General features: G+C 39.3%; 1 protein-coding gene across 8 annotated transcripts in view; it reads right to left on the reverse strand.

The window, feature by feature from the left end:
• KCNIP4 (potassium voltage-gated channel interacting protein 4) overlaps positions 1-17,344 on the reverse strand; it is a 1,115,095-nt gene that overhangs the window by 18,699 nt on the left and 1,079,052 nt on the right. For all 8 annotated transcript variants that reach the window (XM_073891480.1, XM_073891479.1, XM_025887750.2 and 5 more), the window contains 2 exons: positions 10,013-10,082; positions 2,381-2,451 (listed from right to left, as the gene is read on the reverse strand). In XM_073891480.1, the coding sequence (XP_073747581.1) occupies positions 2,381-2,451; positions 10,013-10,082 (141 nt within the window). The remainder of the gene's footprint in view (positions 1-2,380; positions 2,452-10,012; positions 10,083-17,344) is intronic.

Below are 17,344 nucleotides of genomic sequence, written 5' to 3' on the forward strand. Positions count from 1 at the left end.
GCAGAAAAAGCATTTGACAAAGTTGAATGCTCTTTCATGATAAAAACTCTCAACAAACTAAGAACAGAAGGAAAGCATCTTCACATAATGAAGGCCATATATGACAAGCCCACACCTGACAACATGCTCAATGATGAAAAATTGAAAGCTTTCCCTCTGGGATCAGGAGAAATGCAAGGACACCCAATATTGCCACTTCTTTTCAACAGAGTATTGGTAGTCGTAGCTAGAGAAATTAGGTAAGAAAAATAAATCAGATGACATGATATTATATATAGAAAATCTTAACAATTACACCAAAAAACTGCTAGAACTAATAAATTCAGTAAAGTTGCAAGATACAAAATCACATACAAAAATTACTGTGTTTCTATATATCAACAATGAATTATCTGAGAAGGAAGCTAGGAAAACATTCCCATTTACAATAGCACCAAAAAGAATAGAATAAAAAACTTAGGAATAAACTTAACTAAGGAGGTGAAAAACTTGCATACTAAAAACTGTGAAACACTGATGAAAGAAATTAAAGAAGACACAAACAAATGCAAAGTTCACGAGTTGGAAGGCTTAATATTGTTAAAATATTCATACTACCCAAAGCTATCTGCAGATTCACTACAACCCTATTAAAATCCCAAGTGGTATTTTTTTACAGATAGAAAAAATGCATATGGAACCACAAAATACCACAAATATCCAAATCAATACTTAAGAAGGAACAGGGCTAGAGGCATCACAATTCCTGATTTCAAAGGATATTACAAAGTTATTATAGTAATCCAAACACTATGGTCCTGGCATAGAGACAGACATATAGACCAATGGTACAGAATAGAAAGCTCAGAAATATATCCATGCACATATGGTCAACTGAGCTTTGACAAGGGTGTCAAGAATACACAATAGGGAAAGGGAAAGGATAGTCTCTTCAACAAATGGTATTAGGAAAACTGGATACCCAACTCAAAAGATTGAAATTCCATCCTTACCTTATCCCATACACAATTATCAATTCAACGTGGATTACAAAGACTTAGACATAAGACCTGAAACACTAAAGCTCCTAAAAGTAAACCTGGGGGAAAAACTTCATGATATTGGTCTTGTCAATGATTTCATGATAGGACTCCAAAAGCACGGGCAACAGAGTAAATAAACAGGTGCTAAACTAAAAAACTTCTGAGCAGCAAAGGAAACAATCAGTGGAGTGAAAAAGCAACCTACAAAATGGGAGAAAATATTTGGAAACCATGTATCTGATAAAGGGTTGTCTCAAAAATATATAAGAAATTCCTTCATCTCAATAGTAAATATCTAACAACTCATAAAAAATGAGCTGAGGACTTGAATATACATTACTCTGAATATATCCAAATGGCAACCAGGTATATGAAAAAATGCTCAACATCCCCAATCACCAGGGAAGCTCAAATAAAAGCCACAATAAGATAGCACCTCACACCCATCAGGATGGCTATTAACAAACAAATGAAAGATAAGAAGTGTTGAGGATGGGGTGCCTGGGTGGCATCTGCCTTCGGCTCAGGTCATGATCCCAGGGTCCTGGGATCAAGCCCTGCATCGAGCTCCCTGCTCCGGGAAGCTTGCTTCTCCCTCGCCTACTCCCCCCGCTTGTGTTCTCTCTCTTGCTGTCTCTCTCTCTGTCAAATAAATAAATAAAATCTTTATTAAAAAAAGTGTTGAGGATGTGAGTAAATTGGAACACTTGCACACTGTCAATGGGAATCATAACTGTGTAGCAACTATATGGAAAACAGTATGGAGGTTCCTCAAGAAACCAAAAATAAAAATACCATGTGATCCACTAATCCTACTTCTGGATAATTGTCCAAAAGTATTTGGAATCAAGATCTCAAAGAGGTATTAGACTCCCATATTCATTGCCACTCTATTCACAACAGCTACCCTGCAATATGCAACAACACTGATGAACTTGAGGACATGCTGAGCCATCAGAGACAGACAAATACTGCATGATTCCACCTACATGAGGTATCTAAAATAGACAAATTCCTAGAGTCAAGGAGTGGAATGGTGGTTGTGGGGGGCTGGGCAGGGAGAAATGGGCAGTGACTAAGGGGCATAAAGTTTCAGTTAAGCAAAAGGAATAAACTCTAGAGATGTGCTGTACAGCATTGTACCTGTAGTCAACAATATTGTAATATACACTTACAATTTTGTTAAGAAGGTAGATCTAATGCTCAGTGTTCTAAAATAATAGCAATAATAATAAAGAAAAAAAGTCTCAAAAAAAAGTTATTAAACCACCCAAACTCAGATTTTCCCTGTAAATAGACTAAATTTCTTGCAATGTGTCTAAAGTCAAATCATATATAAAAAAAAGTCTATGACTTACCTCAAAACTCACAGCTCCATTGTGGTCCGTATCAAACGCATTAAACAGAAAATGCGCGTATGTTGTCGAGTCTGAAATGTTGCAAAGGGAATATCATTAAGGCAGCGTTCCAATACTCTACTGAAGACTGGCGTAGCATGCCAGAGCCTCTTTCTAGTTAGGAAAACTTACTCCATCTCCTCTACTTGTGCTTTCTTCCTGGCTGTGCACCTTCGTTCAGTAGAGGATTATAATTTGAGATTCATGAGAGTTCCTCACACAGGGGCCATTGATGATACACATTCTCTGTAAGGTTGTTGCTGGAAATGCTCTGAGCATCTGGGAGTCTTGGGTGATGTTCCTGGCACTGAGATGAGTAATGGTACCATAGATGGGTGTGAGGATGAAGTGAGATGCATCTGGAAATTGTTTAGTGCTTGGCAGGGGCTATCATTACAAGTAAAATAATAAAAATCCTAAGAGTGTGGGATGCCTGGGTGGCTCAGTCATTTGGGCATCGGACTTGATTTCCACTCGGGTGGTGATCTCAGGGTCATGGGAGCAAGCACCCAGGTGTGCTCAGCGCTCATCGGGGAGTCTGCTTGAGATTCTCTCTGTCTCCCTCTCCCTCTGCCCCTCCCCTGCTCTCTCTCTCTAAAATAAATAAATTAATTAAAAACAATACTAATAGTGAGACACGCATGAATTGACACTTTTAGTGTTGTGATTATGAGGTTGTTCATCATTTTTACAACTCAGATAAAGATAGGGACTCAGAGAGGTTAAGAAACTTGCCCAAAGTCACACAGTCAATTAGTAAAGAGGGATGAAACTGAGTCCTTCTGACTGGAAAACCATGCTAGCCCACAGCCAGTGAAGTGGTCTGATGAACTGAGGACAGGGGTCACTTGGGAAGTTTCTGTGGCCATGGTAGGCGTGTGGGGTCCTGAGGGCCCCTGGGCCTTGTGTGGGATTCACGGTTCTAGGTAACACTGGGCAATATGGGACGGGGCTCATTCCCCAGCACCTTGCAATGCTGCCTGATAACCCAGGAGTACATCTGAGATCCAACACATCCGCTGAGCTTGCTTCTAGGGGGTTTTCCCATTTTTGCTCTTTTACTTTTTCTCTGTTGTCTCCCTTCATCTCTGAAAAGCTTTCTGCTTTTTCATGTTAAAAGTATATTTTTTCTTGCTATTTTCTTTTCTTAGTGCAGTTTTCATTTTTCAGTGCTTCTGTGCTTGACCTTGATCAAATTTACTTGATTATTTTAGATGTTTCATCTCATGGTTTTAGCTTTTTGCCTTAACCTTTTTTATATTAGAAAAAAAAATTGTAACCTTTTAGTTCATTGGCTCCAGGCTTTTATCTTGTTTAAAATCTCATCTATTTCTATGTTATAACTTTTAACCTTTATTTTTTATTGGGATTGAACAAAATTTCTTACTCACCTTTTACTTTATAAATTGCTTTTTAAAGGCTGTCAAGAAACTAAGTCATAGTGGCAGTAGGAGAGAATCACCCTTCCCAAATAAGGGAGGTCAGAGGTCATAGAAACTTCCCTCCCAGCTCTCAAGCACCCATGGCCCACTTATGGATGGTTTTTCCTGAATGCTTCACCCAGTGGTAAATGCTATTGAAGGCCATATATTTTACAAGGTAGACTGAACACTCAGTTTCTCAAAATGATTGTGGCATTGTCTTTTACCTCTTACCTTTAAATACGATAGATGAAACCACTTGTTTTTAAACATAGGAATTATTAACACTGTTCTCTATGAACTAACCAGGGGCCACAATTGGGTCTAAACAGTATGTCCTATAATTGTATCTAGAGTGAATGTCCACACAGTATTGATGAGTTGCAGAAAGAAATCCTTTTAAATATGGGTTATTACCAGGGATTTGGTTATAAACAATTTAGTGCCATTCTTGGGAAGTTCCATTATAGAGTTGTCAAGAATTGGCAGCCTTTTTATATTCACATAGTTGTTTTGCTCTCAACAGTGCTGTTACACAGACTTCTTGAACTATTTAGTGCCCTATGGTGATAGGAATTGACAGGTGGTATGTTAAACTTACTTTCCAAGGGAGAAAAAAAGAGATTTTGCATATTTTATAATGAGCTTCATTAAGCAGATCTCTTAGTATCCTATTTAGACAATCAGGGTACATGCCTTTACCTTAGCAAGCAGGACTCAACATGAATAATGGCTCAGAACAATGTTGGCAATTTTTTTTAAATTAAAAAAATAAGCTAACATGAACATACAGTAATTAGCTTTCTTCTTAAATGGGGTCACTCTAGCTTTAAAGCTTGACACATGGGACAGACACTCTCAAGGTTTGCCCCGATGTGGTATAGACTCCTTGTTCCTATAAATGTGCCTTGGCAATTCCCCTGGAAGTTAAACCAGTTTTCCAGCCCAGATATACTGTGCAGACCACAGTTGTCACTAGTGTAGTGAAGTTGGACTGCCTGAGTTTGAATTTCAGCTCTCCCAAGCATCAACTCAATGGCTTTGGGAAAGTTGTTTAACCTCTCTGGGACTCAGGTTCCTCATCTACAAAATGATAACACCAGTATGTACTTTGTAGGGTCCTAAAAAGATTAAATGAGATACTAATATGCAAAGTGCTTAGAACAGTCCTAAGCACATATTAAATTTAAGTTCAATAAATATTATCTATTATAATTATTGTTTCACAGACAACCACCTTAAAGAAACGTGAGTAAAATTTTTACAGATATAATACCTTTCCACCTGAAAAAGTTCCTGTGGTTTTTTTTTTGTTTTTGTTTTTGTTTTTGTGAAATCTCTATTGTGTGTCTAGGTGACTGGAGTTCTTCCTGCTCTATAAAGACCAGTAGAATTGTATCATGAAGGGTTATTGTGGCTTCTGCTGGGGTTTGGATTTTTTTGGACAGGCATCTGGAGACTGTGAAAGTTTCTGAAAAAGGGGAGTGATGTTCTGAGCTTTGACTGGATGAGAGGAAGGAGCTAAGGCACTGGAAGTATCTGGCTGGGCACAGAGGTAGATACATGAAGAAAAGGGAAACTGTCCACAAAAGCATCTGTGGTCAAGTCTCATCTGATGGGTGTTCTTTTTAGACACTCAATACATGTTTACTTACACAATGAATAACTGGCATCCTGGAGTCTAGATTTCAGTACAGTTGGGAGCTCAAAGATAGAACATTGATCTCTCTTCTCTCCAATGACCCAAAAGTCTTCTCTGACCACGTTTCCTTACACATAGCAAAAACAGTTCCTGAGTTTGATATGCTGAGATTGCCTCAGTTTCCTACAATCTTACTTGTGAAGTAGAAAATTAAATGTGGAAATTTTGTGGTTGGGGGACAAAATTTATGGATGCTTAGGACAGGAAGGTATCTTAGATACCATTTAGCTGTTTATCTACATTTAACAAAGGTGGAAAACAGTTGCAGGTAAATTCAGTGACTTAACTAAGATTACCTAGTTGGTTAATGATAGAGTTGGTAATGAAATCAAGACATTCCAACATCAGCTCCTAGAAATAAAGGATGTGTAGAGTAGAAAGAAAACAGGAATTTTTGTTCTACATTTTATAGATGTTATGAAAGCATTGCTCCACAGGAACAGCCTGAGGCCCACAGCAATATGCCATTTGAGTCACATGCCTTAGTGGTGTTACAGTCTCACAAAACCAAGACTCAACTTAGTCCAATGACTTTAACCCAATTATTTCCAACCTCCATCGATAATACCAACTAACCCCTTGATTGAAAAAGCTATCAATGTACATAAATTTCAGAGAATTTGAACAAGTGCACTTGATTATCATGATCCAGGTCTGTGGATTGAAATCAATCTGGCCGATTTTTTCTTCCTACCACAAATCCCTACTCCCACTTGAATTCAAGCCCAAGGTACAGAATTAGTTTAATGCATTTGAATATACAATTCAAAACACTGTTGCTATGGTGAGGCAGGTTCATATACATGAATAATAGTTTCTGTTTGATAAGGCCTCTATAAATCACCCTGAAAATCCTTAGAAATATTGTTCTAGGACAAGAAAGATATTCCATGGGTGGTGTTATTAAAAAATCTTTATGCCCTTGACCCCGTCCAAGTGCCTTGCACACAGTGACAGCTCAATAGGTGTTTGTTGACTTAGAGTCTTCTGAATGGAGCTAATTCTTCTGTTCCTTGCACAGCTAGTAGGTGCCTGGCACAGGCAAAGTAAGTGAAGAATCCCTACAACATGAGCAGGAGGAGCCCAGGAAACTGCAATTTTCACAAGATTTTAAAATGTTCGGTGAACTTAAGAGTGTCCATGCTAAAGTTTCCGCTGTACATGGCGTTGAAAAAGTATTGCTGTAATGATACCAGGAAGGGCACCAACCAGCCATTCATTTCCTCTCAGCTGGTTTTCTAGCAGGCTTACTTTATATCCCTCACAAACCAGAAGCTTCTGCTCACTCCATTTGTGCTGCCATCCAGAACATCAAACAGGTTGTCCTTGGTAAACCATCTGGCTAAGCAGTAGAGAAAACTAAGAGCCTGACACAATACAAATTGCAGGAAGTTCTGTAGAGAAGACAAAGTTTTTTCCTAGAGGAAATGGTGAGATGTGGTGATTTATGGACCCGTCATTGTTCGTGCTCATAATGAGAAACCTGTTGCTTTCAGATCTAGATAAATGGCTCCATAGAAGCATGAGGATGGCCATGACATGAATTTGCCTCTCATTGGAGATTGTGTTCTTCCTCAAGACATTTCCCCCCTTTCTAGGAGCATGGCAAGATACAATTTGCATGTGTGATATTAATTTTTTATTATTTTATTTTATTTTTTTATTTCCAAAAATGTTTTATTGGAGTACAGTTTTGAATATTAGGGGTTTTTTTGTTGTGATATTAATTTTTTAAATTGCGAGTCATCATTCTTTAAAATATGTCATTTCCTTCAGTAGTGCCTGGTACTTTTAAATTTATCATTCAATTAACATGAATAGTCAAAGAATTTTTAAGAAAGCAAAAGTGATTTTTTTTCCCTCAAATACCATTGGATTTTGCAACAAGAATCATTTGCAAAGGATTGTGCTTAAGTAGATGTTCTCTAATGCCAAAATGTTATTTTTCAAATACAGATAAATTTTTAATGTGAAGCTTTATCCCATTTGTAGCATGCCATAACTTTCACTTGAGATAATAAAAAATAACTTAAAGACTTCCATTTGTGCTAGATCTTTGATATTGCTATTAATCAATATTCTGACAGATACTTAGAGTTATAATGTAAACATGATTTTTCTTCAGAAATGCCATGTTTTTTCAATGATGTAGAAATAGATGAGTTAATCAAATGATATTCCAAATTCTTTATTAAGGCACACAATGGGCCCATTACAATCTGGGCATCAGGCCCTATGACCAATAGCTGTCCTTGGGCTGTTAGTAATGAGATGGGGTAGGGGGGAATTGTCACCCATGAGATATCCAAATTCATGTAATAATGGGTCACCTTGTGTTTTCTCAGAATTCTAATTTAATTCTTTTTAAAGAATTTAATTTTTTAAAAGGAATTGTTTTTAATTTAATTCCTTTTAAAGGTCATCATGAATGAAAATGTCTATTTTAACAATTCATGCACAGAATTGTCTTCAACCGGCTGAAATATCTAAAATCAAATGGATTAAAAACCAAAAGAGAAGCTAATTTTTGTCTGAAACTAATATTTAAGTGTTGTATACTTTCAAAATGCCTTTTGCAGATATTATTCCATTGTACTGTCCCAACCACCATGCGGTTTCATGTCACTCGTTCATTCCTTCTTTTGCTCATTTATACAGTGCGGTCGAGTCCAACTGCTCAATCGGTGACTTTTCCACCACCTGTGAGCACCGCAATGAACAGCATACAAAACCCTTCGGTCCCTGGGAGAAGGCATTTCAGTGAGGAAAGAGACAATAAACAACAACAAAAAGAGGTAAAATATGTATTATTAGGTGCTCTTGAGTGCTAAAGAGAAACATAAAGCTGGCATGGGGAGAGCCGAAGGGGTTGCAGTTTAAGATAGGGTGGCCTGGGAAAGCCTTGCTGAGAAAGTGGCATCTGAATAGGAGCAAAGGTGGTGGGCTATTGGGTTGGATATTTGGGAGAACAAGAATCCCAGGCAGAGGGAAGAACAGGTTCAAAGGCCCTAAGCAGCAGCCTGACTGGTGTGCCTGAGGAATTACAAGGAGGTGGCTGTGGCTGGAATATAGGGAGCCAAAGGGGGCGGGGGGTGGGGGAGAGAGGAGACAGAGAGGGACCAGGAGACCAGGGATCGCAGCTTACAGGTCACTCTACAGGTGTGGCTTAGACTCTGATGGAATGGAACGTTCTGAGTAGAGCAGAGACAGGAGCTGGCTTATACCGAACAGGATTATTCTGGCTCCTGTTGAGAAGAAACCACACTGGGGGAGCGGGGAAGGGTCAGAATCAAAGACTAGTTTAGAAACTATTGCAGTTACTTTGGCGGGAAAAGATGGGGGCTCCTTTAAGCGGGAAGCAGTCAAAAAGGATGACAAGGAAACAGTGAGCTTCTCTGCATCTTGGTTTCCACATTTATTAAAAGGGGAGAGTCACGGCTAGGATAGTTGGGAGGCCAGGGGGTAGTGCGTGCCTGGGCTGGGCACATATGTGATGCCTCAGGAGTGGCTGCTACTACAGCTCAGGTCAGTTTGTCTGGTGCCTTCTTTTTTATGTCTGCCCTGTCCTTCAGCTGGTCTAGTTGTGCCTGCACAGTACTCTCGTTAATGCTATGATTTAAACCCCTGTCTTCACACTTAACGCCTTATTTCGACATTGCCCATCTGCGGCCCTAAACTGGAACATTCTTTTGGGCAGGTACCACATCTTCTTCCTCTTTCATTATCAGCACCTAACACATAGCCGGGCACATAGTAGACTGTGTTTGAGCTGGGCCTCTTGCTGAATGAAAGAGAACCTATAAGGCCCAGGGGCAAATAGACACCTTCGCTCATCTCTAAAAGGTATGTGTTATCTTTATGATTTCCTTGTTTCCTTTCCAGTTAAATTAATATCTAGAGTGGTTTTAACTTTCTCAGATGTGGGAGGGAGGTGTGATAGCAAGAGCTCCTAAAAGAGAAAGAGCAGAAAGAACACTAGGTGAGGCTCTAGCAAAATCTAGGTTCTAAGCCATTATCTGCCACTTAGTGGATGCATGACCCTGAGGAAACCATTTAACTTCTCTAAAGCCCAGATTTCACATCTGAAAGTTGACGATAATCATATTTGTCCTAATTTGAGAGTGGGGAGAATCAAATGATACCTACAGTGCATGCTAAAGAGCTTTGTGGCATATCATGGACCAAGCCATCATTGTCCAAAGGTGCTGTGCCTTTGAGAGCCACAGTATGAGATACACAGGATTACTGCTTCTTGTATTCTGCTGAAGGAGAAATCCCGACTATCTGACAATTTGTAAGGAGCTCACTTTTATGATATGTTGGAAATTATATGCACTTGCATGTTGTGTATTAGTTCTTTTGCATAGTGATTAAAAATGTAGAATCATGCCATAAAAGATTAAGCCAAATTCAAGATTGCAAGCATAATTCTAATGGAGAGTACGTTAACAAGTCCACATTTGCACTTACCTCCCTGTGGAAAGAACTGTGAGTATATCTCTTTGAAGGTTTCTTCATTAACAACACCACTGGGACATTCCTAAAGAAAGTGGTAGAGAAGCAATATGAGCAAAGTGTTCATAAAACTGATTTTTTGCACATTTTGAAACAGAACTGTCTACTGCACAAAGCTGTACCAAGGAAAGGGAACAATCCATCCATTTTTCAAAGAGAATAAAAGCACACAATAAACTCTTCTTTGTTCCAGTTCTCATAGAATGAAAAAAAATTACAGATGTAAAAATCTTTGCATATTATAAATATTAAAGCTGGGCTGACACATGAAAAAACACACTGTTGCTTTTAAGAACACAAATGTTTATTATCAACAAAGTAAGAGGAAATTACGTTTTCATATAGCAATGGTATTGCAAGATGCTTATGATGTGCTCTTTGCTGGATATTGGTGCCATGTTCCTCTGGCGATTTGCTGGACCCACATTATCTTTAGTTCAGTAAGAAAATGGTGTGCTCCATCTGGGAGTGGCCCAAGCAGGAATAGCTACTAATTTCTGTTCCCAGTGTGTTCAGGAGTGCATAACAGCATGGTTTGTGACAAGTGACCTTGAGTGAGATAGGACCGCGAGATCTTTTTAACTTCTGGAGTGGAGGGTCTGAAAAGAAAGAGGCCTGAATGTAAAGAATTCCCATTTTTGTTCCATGGGTGGAGTTACTTTTTAAGACTGATGGATACTGACCTTGGGAACTCCACTAATGTTGGACCACTGACCTGGTGGGACAGAGGGCAAGGCTACCCACTCCAGAGTGGATCGGGCATTCTCTACAAAAGGAACTGAAATCTAAAATGTGAGAAGAGGTCTGTCTCAGTGTTGAAAAGGAGGACTAAGTAAGAGAATTGTAGACAAAGATGAGATCAAAACTTCCTCCACTCTCTGGAGTTAAAGAATGTTCTGGTCAGGAGTCTGAGGTGTAGAGACTAACAATCACGTAACAATCCGACATCAAGTCACATGTGGGATGTTAACTGTATGTTGACTGTGGGGAGGTGATACGCTCTGTCCAGTCTTTTTGAGTGGCTCCTCATGAACAGACAGACCCACCTTACCTGAGATCCCCTACGTTAGCTGTCATGGTACTCCCATGCCGCCTGGCTCTCCCCAGAATTCACTGGGGAACATCAGGGGTGTGCTAACTTCCCTGCCCTGAGACACAAATATTCTGCATACTTTAAATTTGACACTGTTCCTGGGATCTTAAAAAAATCATTTGATGTGGTGTTAAAGCTTCTCTTAACCCTTAAAATCATTGCCGCCTCATGAATAAACTTGATTTATTAACTTGATCTTTCTTTATTCCAATGAGCCAGTTACTCACAACTATAAGGTAACTTACATGAGAAGTTTTCTATTTTCTCACTCATTGGTTTGAAAGGTAGGACCTTTGATATATGAACACAATTTAAAATAATGGCTTCCATGTGAAATTGTGTTTACAGAGCTTGTCAGTGTATATTTCTCACATTTGATCATTATAATTGACCTATGACTGAGGGGTCTACATTCACTGAGGCAGAACTGGAGGTTCTGTGGTCACGTTCTAGCCAGTGGGGGGAGCTGGAATGTGGACTTGAGACTCTGCAGATCACCTCAAGGTTTGGGATTAAATGATCTTTGTAAAAATAATGACTCCAAGGACCTAAGAGGATTGGAGCAAAGAAAAGGCAATCAAAAACAAATGAGAGGAAAAGCAAGCAAGCAAACTATACAGTTAATTTTATGTGTCAACTTGTCTGGGTCATGATGGCCAAGTATTTGGTCAAATATTTTGGATATTTCTGTGGGGGAATTTTTGATGAGATTTACATTTAAATCAACAACATTTGAGTAAAGTTGATTGTTCTCCATAATTTGGGTGGGCCTCATCTAATCAGCTGAAGATCTAAATAGAAGAAAAGTTAATCTCCCCTGAACAAAAGGGAATCCCACAGCACACTACCTTCTGACCTGGTCTGCAACACTGGCTTTTCTTGGTTCTATGGCAGATGGTCTTTGGACTCGAACTACAACTTTTTCCTGAGTCTCCAACTTGTCTGCCTCGCCCATCAGATTTTGAACTGGCTAAACTTCCACAATCATGTAAGCCAATTACTTAGAATAAATCTTTTTCTGTATAGAGATACATCTACTGGTTCAGTTTCTCTAGAGAGTCCTAAGATATAAATGAATAAAGAACCACCAGCTATAACCTCAAAAGGAAAAAAGATGGCATGTATCTAGATAATCACTCAAAAGTTTTGACTACATGACTCTTAGTTGACAGCAACAGAACCAAATGCAAGAGCAAATAAGCACTTTGTAGTGAGCCTCTGACACATGGAAATGGTGATTTATTGGCTATTTAACTCTGAGCCATCTGCTTGGGATAGTAAGAAGAGAACAGTTAGATGACTCTGCTATCAGGTGTGAAAGGTCAAGCTGGAAACCTACCTGGGAGGTAAAATGAATCTTGCAAGAGGTGAAGATGGGAAATAAAGGGATATCTGCCTTCAACAAACTTGTCAGCTGCCTTTGATCTCTAGCCATGTTTGATAGATACATCTTATAATGTGAAATGAAATTTAGAAATTGTCTCAGATGTGTTTATATTCAATCACATGTGTGTGTCAGGCAAAAACCTCTCTGCCATCTGGAAGCTCCTGGCCAAGGTTTAGGGCGGTCAGTCTTACCAAGTGAACTTGTCTTTATCCATCTTGCATTCATTACATAAATTTATATCTTTAACCGATGCATATTGTATGCTTATTTTTCTAGAACTTTTCAAGAAAATGGTGCAGCTGCAATAAACCCATCAAAGGTCTTGCCCTCATGGGGCCTACATCCAAACAGAAGAAGAAAGTTCAAAAATAAGTCAAAAGAGATAAAAGTCCAGAGAGTGATGATCTTTTCTTTATTCTAAAGAGTTCTTATGGAAAAGCAATGCATTTTACTACCTTCAGGTGAGAAAAATGAACCAAATTCTATTGGACTCCAGAGATTTACAAAATGGTACAAATGATCTATTATCTAACTTTTCCCTCACCTCTTTTATGGAATAGTATCTCCACCTCTCCATCAAGAATGGATTTGATTAGGCTGTGTATACAGCCAAATGTATGCCATCAACAATATAGCTATATTAGGTTAACTCTTGCTGTAGTGAGGAGTAGCAAACAAGCCCCAAATATATAACAAGTTTAAAAGAATGTAGTGTATTTCTTGCTCATCTAACCATCTAACTTGATGGTTCTCCCCAGAGGCTTTAAGGGACTGAGGCTAATGAAAACTTGGCTATCATAGTGGGGCTTCTAAAGTCTCCATGAGGATCTCAAATCCAGAAGGAGAAAAGGACCCTTGAGGAGTGTCCATGGGAGGTGTTTATGGGCCAGGTCTCGAAGTGCAAAGTGCTACGCATAATTTCCACTCTCATTTTGTTGGTTAGAAATCATTTAATACATCCACCCTAAAAATAGAGAGGAGACTTGTTGCCCAGGAAGAAGACCAGACTGTGGATTTGGTGAATGGTTAGCAGTGTCTGTCTCAGAGGCTTATTTGAAAGATGCTCTATCTTACTGTCTTGAGGCATCTTATTATTTTTTTAACTTAACAATACATCCTGAACATTTTTCATGTCATTATTTTTAATGGCGGCCTAATTATGTGCCCAGTGAATTTAACATATTGTTGGCTATTGAGGGGATTTCAGCATTAGGGGACTACATAGGAATAAAGATGTAATTAATAGTCTAGCACATACAGCTGATCGCACCTAGGGTTCTTTCTTTATGTCTAACCCAGAAGAAGAATCATAAGACCTAAAGGTTTAAGCGGTCATAAGGTTCTTCACATGCACGATTGCACTGCTTTCCAGAAAGGCTGCACTGGTCTGTACCCCTGCCACATGTTTTTGAGAAAGCTTCGCATCTAGATAGGCTACTGGCCAGAATCACATGGGGATTTGACATGTACCAAATCCCAAAAACAAACAGCAATAATTTGCTTCCCTCCTGAACCTAATCATCATTCTGAAAGTTACCAGAAAGCATCAAGGCATTTGCACGGATCCCTCCAAGGGATAAAGTGATGTGTTTGTTTTTCATGCAGACAAGGATGCTTTGAGGGCAATCTGCTGGACCATGTTACCACCGTCACAGCGGTTTACCGAGTGTGTATTCAAGGCCTTCTTACATAGTTTCTTTTAACATTTTCACTAACCCTGAAAGGTGGTGATTCTTTAGAGATGAGGAAAGTAAAAGTTGAGAATTTAAAATTAAGAAACTTGTTGGAATCACAGTATTTCACAGAGCCACCCAATTGCTTGTTCTTTCAACAAATACTTATTTAGTACCTTCTATGCATCAAGCCACTGTTCTAGGCATTGAGGACACAAGACTGAGTTTAAAAGATTCCAGTTTGCTCTGATGGAATTTAAAGTTTAAAGTTTAGTGGAATCAAACTCATACTTCCCTGACCTTTAATTGCAATGTCTTGCCGTCTGGATTATTATCCTTTTCTTTTTTCTATTAGGACTGAAGGAGTGGTCCTCTGGTGAGCCATCCGTGAAAATACTTCCTTTGGGAAGACATGCAGTGTTTGTTTCCTCCCAGAGCCATCTGTCATGGTTGTGTTGAAGACAGCCCCATGTGAAAGGAAGCCATTCAATCAAAACCGGGGACACTGATTACAAATATACACACACGAACGCACATATATAGTGAAAGTGTACTTTGTGAGATTTGTGGAAAACGTTGTTAGCTTCTTTTTTTTGAGAAATTATTGCCTTTAGTCCAGGAAGGGACTGCACACGTCTTCCTCATTACCATGTACAATTTACTCTAATTGTGAATGGCTTGACACTAAAGTGCTTAGGAAAAAGTTCCAGTTTTTAGGACAGGTTAAATGAACTACTTCATCAAATGTCAAGGAGTTGGAGTTTCCTGGCACTCTGCTGGCTGCCACATTAATCTGCTCTGACCAGCGAGTTTTCTTTATTGCTCCTTAAACCCTTCACCATGATATGGTCAGGACACAATAAATGTAGAATGAGATTTTCTTAGCACATAACTGCCATACATTTGTCAGGTAGTGAAGACACTTGCCTTGTGGGGCCTTACAGATGCATTCCCTGGTGATCCTTTTCAGTTCTCTTATATAGGGCCATGATGCATGTGAGTGCCAAAATCCATTGTAAATGTACAGTGAATATTTTGCTACTGCTAATATCAATACTAATGAAGTAGTGCTTTTTATAACAATTAACACAAGGATGATGATGATGGTGATCATGAGAAGGACTGTGATGATAAGCAAATACATGAGCACTTTCTATGATCCAAGCACTGTATTACATGCCTTACATGGATTATCTCCCATGAATGGATAGATGCTAGGATTATCTCCATTTTTCAGATGAGCAAGCAGCCTGAGAGAGAAACTGACCATTAGAAAGTGGCAGAGAGTCATCTCTTCATCAGAATCAGAAAACTTGAAGGTTTAAGCAACTTTGGAGACAACTTCGTTCAATGGCTTCATTTTAAAGGTGAAGAGATTGAGGTTGAGCTTGCGGAACGTGCCCCTTAGCCCCACGGTGGGCTGCTGAGCCTTACGTTGTGTCTGGGTTTCTCAAGGTCTAAGCCGATGCACGGACTTCAGAAACCCCTTCATGTCCAAACAATAGCTGGCATGTTCTGCCTGGCAGTATTAGAATAGTCTAGTGAAATGCTTCTGTTTCTGGGCTCTGGACTTAAGTAGAACTGGACTGAATCCTTGCTCTGCCACTTCAAAGCTGTATAGCTTCAGACAAATGGTTTAATATGAGTCTTAATGTTCTCTCCTGGAGCATGGGGCTAGCTATTGACATCAGAGGACTGTTACAAGAATCAATAAGATAATGTATGTTATTATCTTAACCCCCCTCTTTGCATATCCTATTTGCTCATTAATCAGAGTTGTTAGTACAGTAGTAATAATCTCAAATTTGGTAAGCAGAAATCCATTATACAGAGTTACTGTAGCATTGTTGTATCAACACCAGAGTTCAATGGTATTCATCAAAGCAGTTGAACCTACAATAGTGCAGGTCTGCTATAATGCAATGAGCCCATAAAGCAGATATGAGCCATGCTTCCTCCTCTAACACTATAAACTGAATGAACTCCCTAATATCATCACAGTATACCTTCAAAGGCAGGGGAATCCTGCAATTATAAATGACAGCTGAGAAGAATTAATGGGCATCATACTGGAAGTAAACGTTAGTAGAAACCCAGCAAACTTTTATTCATTAATTTAAAGGAAAGCTTTCACTAGTAATGCTTACATGAGTACATTAGAAATACAGCAGTCCAGGGGTGCCTGGGTGCCTCATGTGGTTAAGTGTCTGACTCTTGGTTTTGTCTCAGGTCATGATCTCAGAGTCATGGGATTGAGCTCAGTGATGGGCTCTGTGCTCAGCAGGGATTCTGCTTAAGATTCTCTCCTTCTGCCCCTCCCTCCCCCAGCTTGCATGCACTCTTTTTCTCTCTAAAAATAAAAAAGAAATACAGCAGTCCATGAAAAGTGTTGGGAAAGTATCTCCGAAAGAAATCCATGCACGAATAGGAAATAGCTAAAGAAATTATTTTCTGAGGTGCATCGTGAGTCCTTATATGTTTACCTCACAAGAAAGCCTTTCAGTATTTCCTTGGAAGTTGTCAGAACTCTGGTAGAATGCTCTAGAAATGGTTGCAGTGATATGCAAATCAGATTTCTTTTCTCAGTGATATTTGTCCACTCCACTGGCTGCAATCTCCTCTTCCCATAAATCATCCTGCTCTGGTGTATGTCATCTCCTCAGGTTCAGGACTATTATTAAACATTTAGACATACCTCTTCAGGAATCCAAAGGAAGAAGTATGGTACAAAAATATCATGAGAAAAAACTAAAACTAAAAGGCCTTGTGAAAGAAATAGTTCTGTGGTGACCCTTTTATGATGTCTATGATGTCATATTTTTTAAGCATCCATATATTTCATCCACTCGTACATCCACTCCTGTTGCTAAGGAGAGTATACATGGTGGTGGTTGTGAGGTGCTTACACTGCAAATCCCAGGTTTCTACCAACAGAAATGTCATGCCATCCATGTTTTGCCCAATGCCTGTTCTTTCATTTGTTCTCCCTGACAAAGGAAGTAGACTGACACGTGTTTGAGCAGTAGCGCAAGCAGATTGTGGACAGAACTACCAAAGAGAACACAAAGGCTGGACACCAGACACTCAGCTCAGAGAAAAGAGAGAGGAAGACTCACATCACTACCCAAATAAGG

Source organism: Callorhinus ursinus, unplaced genomic scaffold, assembly GCF_003265705.2.
Source record: "Callorhinus ursinus isolate GAN/ISIS: 27379988/994484 unplaced genomic scaffold, GSC_fseal_2.0 scaffold4, whole genome shotgun sequence".
NCBI lineage: Eukaryota > Metazoa > Chordata > Mammalia > Carnivora > Otariidae > Callorhinus > Callorhinus ursinus.